This window comes from Bombus pyrosoma, linkage group LG12 (genome assembly GCF_014825855.1).
Source record: "Bombus pyrosoma isolate SC7728 linkage group LG12, ASM1482585v1, whole genome shotgun sequence".
NCBI lineage: Eukaryota > Metazoa > Arthropoda > Insecta > Hymenoptera > Apidae > Bombus > Bombus pyrosoma.
In genome coordinates, this window is record NC_057781.1 from 6740600 (window position 1) to 6751372 (window position 10773).

Consider the following 10773-nt stretch of genomic DNA (forward strand, 5'->3'; position numbering starts at 1 on the left):
GTACACCAGGAATTCCCGGAACACCCGGAACTCCGCCAATACCTCCACAACCAGGTTATCCCGGTACCCCCGGTACGCCAGGAATTCCTGGAATACCCGGTACTCCACCCATACCTCCACAGCCAGGTTATCCCGGTATCCCCGGTACGCCAGGAATTCCCGGAACACCCGGAACTCCGCCAATACCTCCACAGCCAGGTTATCCTGGTACCCCCGGTACGCCAGGAACTCCTGGAATACCCGGTACTCCACCAATACCTCCACAACCAGGTTATCCCGGTACCCCCGGTACGCCAGGAACTCCTGGAATACCCGGTACTCCACCAATACTTCCACACCCAGGTTATCCCGGTACCCCCGGTACGCCAGGAACTCCTGGAATACCCGGTATACCTGGAAAACCTGGCAAACCTGGCAAGCCGGGCAGGCCAGGAAAGCCTGGTGTTCCTGGGGTTCCACCTGCTCCACCTCAACCAGGATACCCTGGAACACCGCCGTATCCAGAGGTCCCTGGAAAGCCTGGGAAACCTGGACATCATGGACATCCCGGAACATCAACACCAGGTATGTAATTTTTACATCTCTATGTTGAACTTTGCAAATAAGTAGAGTTTCTAATATAATAGAAATATTTGGTTTATTTTTTATTAATATATAGTCCACCAGAATTATAAATTTTTGTTCTGCTGTTTCAGATAAGCCTCCGTATCCCCCATATCCAGGATATCCTCCCGGGCATGAAGGCCCAATTGGTGGTGTAGGTCCAGATGGTCCCAATGGTCCATGGCCCAATGGTCCGGATGGTCCTCAAGGACCAAGCGGCCCAGGTGGACCAGGCGGGCCAGGAGGCCCTGAAGGTGGAATTGGAGGAATAGGAGGTATAGGTGGCGATGGACCTCCTGGTCCAGATGGACCATGGCCGACAGGTTCGCCCGGTCCAGATGGGCCATGGCCTGGTGATCCCGACTACGTGCCTGGAGCTCATCCAACAACTCGTCCACACTACGAAGGACCAATTAAGATTCAATATCCCATCAAGTATTACGAACCTACGACACCAACCTCTTACGTTTATCCGTTGTATGGACAGAAGCAAGTAGAACGGTTAACCTCTAACTCTAAGTTCGAATTGAAATATTTCAATAATGAAACTTCGAATGAAGGCTACGAAAAGAACGTCGAATCTACAACGTTTACATATCCAAGTAAGATAAGCGGTCCCATAGGAGTGAAGGATACATATACAGACTCGCAGTTTGGAAATCGATCCCAGAGACCTGGCTATCAGACAGGACAAGTGAACCAAAATGCGGACGAAATTAATTCCTTGCTGCAAACGCAACGAAAGGAATTGAATAAATATACAGAACAGGAAGACCGAAATAACTACGAAGATCTTAAGAAAATTGTATCGCAAATTCCTCAAACTGTTTACAACGGAGTGGGTCCTACCACTAATGCGAAATACTCCAGCCAAGAAAGATTGCAACAGGGCTCTCGCGAGAATCGTAAATATCCGCAACAAGTGACGAAATTAAGCGAACCGGTGATTCGAATAGAAACGAGCCCCGAAGAAAATACCGCCGCGCTTATCAAACAGGTAAACCAATTATCTGAAAAATCTAGCGAACCGAGCTTCGAGTTCGCTGCGATCGGTGTTCAGCCACCGAATCCGATCAATATCAAGCCCTACGAGCAGTCTGTAGGGCCAGACCCTGAAACCTGTCCCTGTTACCTTGTCGAGCCTGGAAACGATACAGTCACAACCACGAGCACGACATCCATTCCTCTCATTGGTCAGCTTGGCTTCATTCCAGTAGTATTTGTACCATACTGTCCGGGTAACGACGAGACGGACAGCGAAAACATGAAAGACATGTTCCCCTCTGCAATGCCTGTCCCATATGCATGCGACACGTGCGGCTTGCAAAACGGGAAAATCGAAACGAAGCTTCTCAGCGTGAATCAGCTTGGCAATATAGAGAATCTTCGCGAGGCGTTGCGGCAAGCAAAACTTGGCTTTTTAAATGTTTCAGCACGGCGTCGGACGGAAAGGAGGCGGGCGAAGAGTTGGCACGTCCAGTGAAGAGTGCGATTGCGATTCACGGATTTTAGTTCGTCACTCGGCTACAGGGACAGCCGAGAATTTCCGCGGGAACGGTTCGTAAAACGGAGAAACACTGCCCGTCCGTCAGCTGCTGGACAGCTGAAGGATGGCCAAAGAGAGACACGATCGAAAACCAACGAGAAAAATCATCGTCTCGCAATGGGTAACCATAATCTGTACGTTCTTACAGGATTAGGTGGAAGCTGACAGAGTGAAAGTAACGGATCGTGGTACATTGAACGATCGACTATGGTTATCCAGAGGTAGCGTACTGGCTAGCGTACATAACAGTTTTGCATTTTCGTTCTTAACCTTTTTCTCTTTTAACACGGATGATAATTTATGGGACAGTCTTTAATAGTTAAGCCTGGAAAGTAGAACGTTACTGTTTGTTGCAGCAACGGGGACAGCGAAACGAAGCTGGAATACAGTTTCTAGAATCGTTTCCGTCAGCAGTAAATTAATAATATTCCGGTTTATGTTTTATAAAAATTCAGGATGCGTAAGGATTAATGCAGGATAAAGTATTAGATGTTTGTCATCTCACAGAGACGCATATGTAAAATAAACCTTTGTATTATCGTCGAATTCGAATGTTTCCGTAGTTCTCCCTCTTTGTAGTTATAACGATGCAAAAGATATATTTAGTTTACCTTCTAGTTATAATATATCGTCTATTATTTAATTTCAAGGATACTATTTCGTTTCGCTCGATGTTGATTGCGTAAAATGTTATAAACTATCTGATATTTAATTGTATGTTCGTTTAAAGATCTTCTTTCGACTTAATTTGTATAAACATCGTGAGAAATGGAATCATCCACTGTATTCTCGTGTTTAACGTATACTTGAGGTTAAATATTGATCGTACAAGTGCTAATACGTACTATAATTCTTATTGAGCACGTACAGACCTGCCGCCACGGATAGAAAAATTCTTAAGGATCAATCTTTTTCTAAAAAGTATAGGGTTTAAGGTACGTGGAATATTTCACGCGAACAATGTAGATTGTTAAAAATCGAACTTAATTAAACTTCATATTTAACTGTACATGCTCGATATCTTAACAAAATAATTCTATTTGTACATTGGCTATAAGATACGTAGTATATGTCTTCTTCCGTAGCATAGTGGTCGACGAAATTTTCAATAAATTATACATAATTGTACATATCGATATTACGTTCATCCAATGTTCCTTATAAGCATGAATCATGCATTTTTGCCTAAATAAAACTAATCATCAAACATCCTAAATCGATCTTATTTAAAAGAAGACCATTAACATCCTTCAACTGTGAAAAAAAACAGATACACTAAAAAACAAGAAAATAATCTCCCTACTCTCCACGAATAAATGGATAGGTAGCTTTAACAACCGATCTGTATTTATTATCATCATATACATTATTCACGAAATATCAATCATAATAGTACAAAATGACAATCTACCAATGTTAATACAGATTAATAACTAATATTAATAATAATGAAACTTTGCACTTCACATGCACAGTTAAACCCAGTATTGGCAAATACTGCTGCAATGATTGCACTGCATCCTTTGTTAAAAAGGCAAAATGTATTCTAAATTACGATACTCCTCGTTCTACTTAAGAATAACCTCTGTAACCCGATGGATTACCAACGTAGCTTCCATAATTGGTGTTGCGATACGGATCATAGTTGCTTCTTACGTTATACGAGGATCCATAATTCGATCCTCCGTACCCACTATATCCAGTTCCATACCCATAACCATACCCATCTAATCCACCGTAACGTCCATAACCATCTAATCCACCGTAACGTCCGTAACTATCGCGTCCACCATACCCATAGTATCCATCGTCGTAGGTACCAGAACCGTAACCACCTGGAGCATATCCACTGCCATACCCAGCATAGCCCCCTAACGTGCTTCCACCATATCCTCCGTAACCCCCGTAACCACCGTATCCATAGCCTCTATATGCCGGATTGTACCCAATGTTTCCGTAATAGCCATACCTGGTATCAAAAGATTAAAAAATCTTGAATCGTTAGCTCGAGCGAAGAGAAATAACGTGGCGCACGCCATCGATGAAAATCAATGTCGTTAAACTCTCGCGCTTACGTTTTTTTAACCACGCATTACTTGGGAAAATATTCATAGAAAAAATAAGGAAAGAATATAGAATAACATTTGTTCATTCTCGGCTTAGTTCTCGAGAAAACCAAATTTGAAAATTTATACTTGAATATTGATTAGTTCGAGACTGGGCGAGACTAAATAATCGACAGATCGTTCTACGTGTGGAAATAGATCGAAAGTGTAGAATAAAATTTTCCCGTTTAAGATATTATTTCCGAGAAAACAAGGTTTGAACGTGTTTGGTTAAGAATTCGCTTAGTAAATGTTCAAATTTATTTTTCTCGGAGGCGTGTTGAGAAAAAATCTTATTCTACGTTTTCGATTTATTTTCACGCGTAGAATGATCCTATTGTAGATTATTTAGTTAGCCGCCTCCGGTTCGCGGTTGACCATGTTCAACTATACTCGATAAATTTTCAAACTCGATTTTCTCCAAAATCGTGTCGTGGCCGCTTTTACACGTTGTTCGTCCGCACCTTGTATACTGGAAAAAATATCTTCGAGTACTGGCCTACAGTTGTGTGGCGCGTAAAATGTGGAATATTACAAATGAAGTTCAATAATTTAGATATTAAATAATACGGTATCGAAGATACGCGTTAAATATAAATTTCAGGAAATTCGAAGACGCGTCGAATAAAGAGTAAACGATTTTCTATGCGGAAACAACTGTTACGTTCTCGACCGCGACTCTTTTGTTATGTTAATAAGTTATTGCAAATTCTTCCTAACACGTATTCGTTACAAATTTATTCATACTATACAAACCACTTCCTTAAAAAGTCAACCACGTGACAGATTTATGAATTGTGCTGAAACCTCACCCTATATGGCCGCCCCCGATAATTCCACTTGGCCCACCCACTGGATAGCCTCTATAGCCTGGATTTAGATATCCCGAGCTTAAGCCTGTTCCACGATATACCGTGCCAGGACCATAAATCGAACCACCAAGATAACTTCCATATGGTCCGCCTCCTCCGTATCCTGTAGGTTGACCATACTCTTTGCTAAGGTGAAACGCTGGAACCAATGGAACTTTTAAGAAAATCCACGTTTTCGAAGGAGTAGCGTTAATCGATCACTGATACATCCTCGTCGATAAGAAATTTTGAATTTTTTAATAATAATCTCCGTACTCGTAAAATTGTCAGTCAATCTCGTATCGAAAAATTAATAAAATATACGTTAAAAATTAATTAATATACGTGTCCATGTGTCTATATGCGCCTGTATGCGTGTGTTTCATGTTTATTCGATAATCGATCGTTCGTGTTAACTACAATCGACGACAAAAAGCTATTGATTCCGAAGGATTTACATGCAAATGATGAACACTCGAGACGACAAGAGAATGGTTATGCGAATTACTGTAATTTATAAGGAAATTGAGGTCAATTGTTATGAAATACTTGGAAATTCCTAAACGAAAATCCCATAAAAATTCGTCGACTGCAAAAATCCTCGAAAATACAAAAGTTTCTCAAATAAATGATATCGAAAAAGAGAGAGAGAGAGAGAGAGAGAGAGAGAGATGTTATCAGCAATGTCATGATTTACAATTGTTTGATTACACTTTGAAGAGCAATGAAAAACATGTATGAATCGAGAAGATTACTTTATGGCTCACAGTGTGAACAGAAGAACAGATAATCAGTAGAACCTTGGCGAATGCTAGTGAATGGTAGAACGTTTTTTCACACATACACGCCATTCATCCACACCGTTTTATCAACACCGGCGGAAATGACGCGATGTTGAATGATGAGTTTATGAATCATCAATTACCGCGCAATGTCCACGGAACAAGATTTGCAAATTAAATCGCGTTTAAATTCAATTAGCTGCAATTGATGAAAATGCCGTCCCCTGAATTGAGAATCAACGTACTATGATTTATGAATATGAATGCCATGGGCCGTGTGTCTATAATTACGCGCATCTACGGCAATTAGCAATTAGATTTTGAACGAAAGATCTTGGAATATTAACGTTTCATTCAAGTATCGTTCACTGAATTTCCATAGAATATTTTACGAGGATCATACGCGCGTTCACAATTATAAATCTTATTGTAGCTAATTAAAAACATCGGTAATTATCACACGGAAACAGATGTTAAGAGATTCCTCGTGATCCTTTGACTTGACCTGAAGTTGTATCGCAATAATCATTTTCATTGGAAAGTGGATATTCACAAATTCGATGTAATTTATATTTTAACAAATAGACAGGATCAATTTAATTAAATCAATCGATTCTTCAACTTCTTCGTCTTTATGTTTCTTTCTTCCTTTCTCACGCAGAAATAATAAAACTTGCATCCTATTGCGAATCGAAATGAAATCAAATGAAAAAATCGACTGACATCGCTGCAGTATTCGAACAATTGAAAACACGCACGCGTCGCGTATGCAGATTCTGTTGTTCCGTTACGTGAGTCATTATATCAATGATCTAATACAGAACACGGCGCCGTCGCTAGAAAAGACGCCGCCAACTGTCGGAGGACCTTCGACTAGTCTCGTCGGATTAGCATGTTATTATATCGAATGTCAGTTTTTTACAATGAAAACCATTTGAAGTGCTCGATCGTGGGAACGGTAGTGACACACTTATTTAATACGTTGAAAAGGTTGGATAACGATCGATCATGCTTAGAAACAGTCGTAATTTCGTCGCAACGACGACAAAACCACGGGGCTTTTGTAATTATGCAGTTACGAGTATCCTTCTTTGAATGCACTAAATAACGCTAGTCTTCCTTTATGCTTCTTTTCTACTTTTTTCTTTCTTTCTTCTCTTTTTTTTTTGCAATTACGCTTCTACATACCATGGAACGAGATAAAAAAGGTAAAATTCTAGGAACTATCGCTTAATTAACGTAAGCCATTTGAAATTTTGTTTAAAACGAATCGCAAAACGTAATCGTCCATAATGAAATAAATTAATAGAAGAACCGAGATAATAGAAATTTTGATTAGAAAAAAATAGGCATAATAAATTTGTAACTTGGTTAAGACAAAAATTCTGTTTTCAAGATTTACATGCCGATTCGACTATGTAAGTATACGAGAATTTACTGTAACAGCACTTACTTCGATCGCTCGCAGACGCTGTTAAATCTTTGATGTTATTCTCGTACGATGGACTGTTCACCACTGGTGTTAATTTGCTGCTTAATTTTGGTTCCGACGATTCAATGGCACCGCTGCCGAGTGCAAATAAACAACCGAGAAATAATATCTGAAACTGAGGATACAATATTGATTAGCGTGATGAACAAACATGCAATACGTCACTAAAACGAATATTGTAGATGTTAAAAATAGATCGCGCAAGATACATTTCATTATATGCAAAGCGATGGATACTGGCGAAAAGAGTGTCATTCATTAAGACAGAATATCAATAAACGAACTTCACGATTCCAATGGTTTTATGCGGAAACTGTAGGAAATTGAAACATCAACATTTTGAGAAACTTGTCGAACAGCCCCTGTTTGCCTTAGCTTTCAAGTTGGATCGACATAACAGCAATATTAATCAATATCACCTAACATAAGCAGTACCGGCTGCTCGTTACTATTTTATTCATTATTATTAATTATTACTTATTACTATTAATCCAGTCCAGCTTGGAAACCAGAACAGCGAAATATTTCTGCACGTACATAACTCGAAAAACAAGGTCGACCGTCGGTTATGCGCATAGGAAAAAGTTGTTCAAAATGTTCAGATTTACAACATATTTTATCGAATAGAAAGTAGCTGCTCGATAAATTCGTCAAAATGATGATTTGTTTTGAAATTTCCAGCCGTTTCCGCGCGGAACTTCTCTATTGATGTTTCAACGAATGACACCGTACGTTTGCGTACAACGAAATGTAGCAGAAATGTTAACACGCCAATTGGACCCACGTAAATACAACACATAAATGTAATCGATATACAGAAATATCATCTAACACGGAAACTTGAGTTATTAACGAAATTATCCTATTTCATGAAGTATTGAAAAATAGATTTACAACAAGAAGGTGGAATATCATGTTAGCAAGTGAAAATTATTTATTTTTAGCGGATGAGAAAACGAGTACTGTTTTCGTAACAAATGTTATTATACTTATGAAATTATGGCTAGTTTTACGACGACACAGTCAATTGCTTCGTCGACGGATAAATTAAGGGCGATTGCATTGCTATAATGAATCATCACTGTCAGTCTTTACTATCTGTTCGTAGGTCGTATTACGTGACATGTGCTCTTTTATCTAGCGAGATTCGTTAAGCAATTGAACAATAATCTTTTGTAAAGCAACGAACTGTAAAAGTATTATCTTGTAGCTTTTAATGCTTTGTTAAATGGTACAGTTTATAGTGCAGTATTTGTAACTGCAGATAGTATCACTAACAAAAATAGAAAAAACTGTTGGAAAAGTTGAGCGTACATTTTTTCGAAGAATTTTCTACCATGTCCTTCCTAAATTGATAACAGGTACAATGTTAAAAAATTGTTCCACTGGATTTTTTCCCCTTTTATCTAAAGTCCGCTCACTTCCCTTTCCACTAATTGCAAATATTGACAGCGATCGGATGTTAAGAAAAGAAATAGAGCCGTTTCCTCTGGGTTATGTACACGACACTTGCGTGGTGACAGATATAAGTAAAAATTTCAAATAGAAAATTCGAAATAATAGAATATCATCGTCTCTGTCATACGTGTTTTTCCTTTTTTACACACGATCATCTTCAAAATCCGTAATATTTCCTTCTACCACAAGTTTGCTATCGCATACAGGTACATCTGGTTTGTAAATATTAAAAGATTCAAGAGTTGGCGGCGATTTTTGAAATAAAAGTAAGTAAACGTTTAAAATCCTGCCGAAGCGCCTAGCTTAGAACAGAAAGGAAGAAAAATTCGCTACGAGGAATAAAACGATATAAAATTCTGAAAGCAACTTTCCAGTTCGCGCTAATTTCTTCCAACGTATACCTGGCACGATCATCGATAGTAGATGGCAGAGAATTAAAAAAAAACATACGAAATACCAAGTATTGTTTAAAACAATTCGATTGTAGATTTCAATTATGATACATACTTGGCCCCGAGAGGGACGGATCTCCGTTAACAAGAACCCAATTCCAATTCCAAACGGAAATTCAATCCCAAAAGACACGAGAACCGATCGATGCTAATACTTACGAGGGAATGGAGGATTCTCATTTTCTCTGTCGTTGGTCGAACGAGGAACGCTCGTTTACACAAAAAATACCCTGACTTGGACGAAACTTGGATGTGCTATGGTCGAACGACATGGCTGGAAACCTCTATATACGCGTGTTTCGCGTGCCCCTCCTCATTTTCCTGACTGGGTCTTGATTTGTTTAAGCTCGATCCTTACTCAGGAGACGACGACGTTGACAAGGCCGCTGTAGAAAAGCAGCCGGTATTCCGCATGACACGCCTGCAACTAACCCGATTCATGGGAAACCGCGTTTCCGTCTTTCCTAAGCACCTAACGTTCGCGATAATCCTTCGGTTTCGGCTACGTCATCCCGCCAGGAGGACGCGGATCCTTCGACTTCCAGTAAGTAGTTCAAGATCGATAGAAGAGCACGGTGAAATATCTTCGAACGTCTACAGAGAAGGAACGAGACACCTGGTGACTCGTTGATTGTATCCCTTCGTGTTTTAATATCGTGTCGAGGCTGACGAACGTTGGGAAAATCGTTCGGGTATCGTGATGCGTAATTAATTTATCGTGCGTTAATTTAAAGTTTCTAATAGCGCGCTTCTTGCGCGCTCGTCTTCTCCTCTGTGCAGTTTAAAAACGTTCCTAATCGTGAACGTTGTAGCTTGATGTTATTTACCTGTGAATGATACTTTCGGTATTTATTGATGTAAATGAGATACTGCAGTTTTCGATTGAATAAGTTTCAAAGCCGACAGATTATACCTGAAAGTTTCGTGGAAAATCAAGGTAAATCCATTTTTGTTTATTTTCCGATTTTAATGCTATTTGCCGGTTAAAGGGATTTAAACGTATAGGCGTATTTAAACAGAAAATTGAAAAAAGTTTGCAATAAAAGAACGCATGATGCCAAAGCCATAATTCATGGAATTGGTCGATGGATCGAGTTTAAAAATTGCTTTCCTATAGAAGACAAGAGATTCCATTCATCACATTCTCTTCGATGCATAATGATCTTTGCCTGCAATCGTGTTAATTACGTTATGCCCATTTATCGTGTATTTTCAAACAGAACTGTACTCGTCATCCGTTTTATTAATACGGTCAATATCCATAGTAAGCACAGAAATTTGCGATTAAATGATCGCGATTAATCGCACGAATTGATCGCGGTTATTAATAGAATTATACCCTCGATGACCGATTAACCATCGGTCAAGCTTTCGTAAATTATTATAATTGTAACGAGACGTTGTACTATTAGATAAGAGGACAAAATTAGTTTCTGTTGTCGCGAAATAAACTCGCGTTTAAGTTGATTATCTGAACGTCAACT

General features: G+C 39.3%; 2 protein-coding genes across 3 annotated transcripts in view; one reads left to right on the forward strand and one right to left on the reverse strand.

Moving 5' to 3' along the window:
• Positions 1–3319, forward strand: part of LOC122573724 (collagen alpha-2(IV) chain-like) — a 25723-nt gene extending 22404 nt beyond the window's left edge. Inside the window, exons 6-7 of the mRNA XM_043740484.1 lie at positions 55–564; positions 696–3319. Coding sequence (XP_043596419.1) covers positions 55–564; positions 696–2086 — 1901 coding nt within the window. The 3' untranslated portion in view covers positions 2087–3319. The remainder of the gene's footprint in view (positions 1–54; positions 565–695) is intronic.
• A 155-nt stretch (positions 3320–3474) lies between these two features.
• LOC122573424 (prisilkin-39-like) lies at positions 3475–9606 on the reverse strand. Of its 2 annotated transcripts, none has more exons than XM_043739769.1 (4): positions 9449–9606; positions 7341–7494; positions 5067–5280; positions 3475–4118 (listed from the first exon to the last, which is right to left on the reverse strand). In XM_043739769.1, exons 1-4 carry the CDS (start codon positions 9467–9469, stop codon positions 3722–3724), a joined length of 786 nt encoding a protein of 261 aa, XP_043595704.1. In that variant the 5' UTR covers positions 9470–9606; the 3' UTR covers positions 3475–3721. The 2 variants fall into 2 exon arrangements, with proteins under 2 accessions (XP_043595704.1, XP_043595705.1); XM_043739770.1 differs by having other exon boundaries at positions 5067–5265; positions 9449–9596.
• Between the last annotated feature and the right edge of the window lie 1167 nt (positions 9607–10773).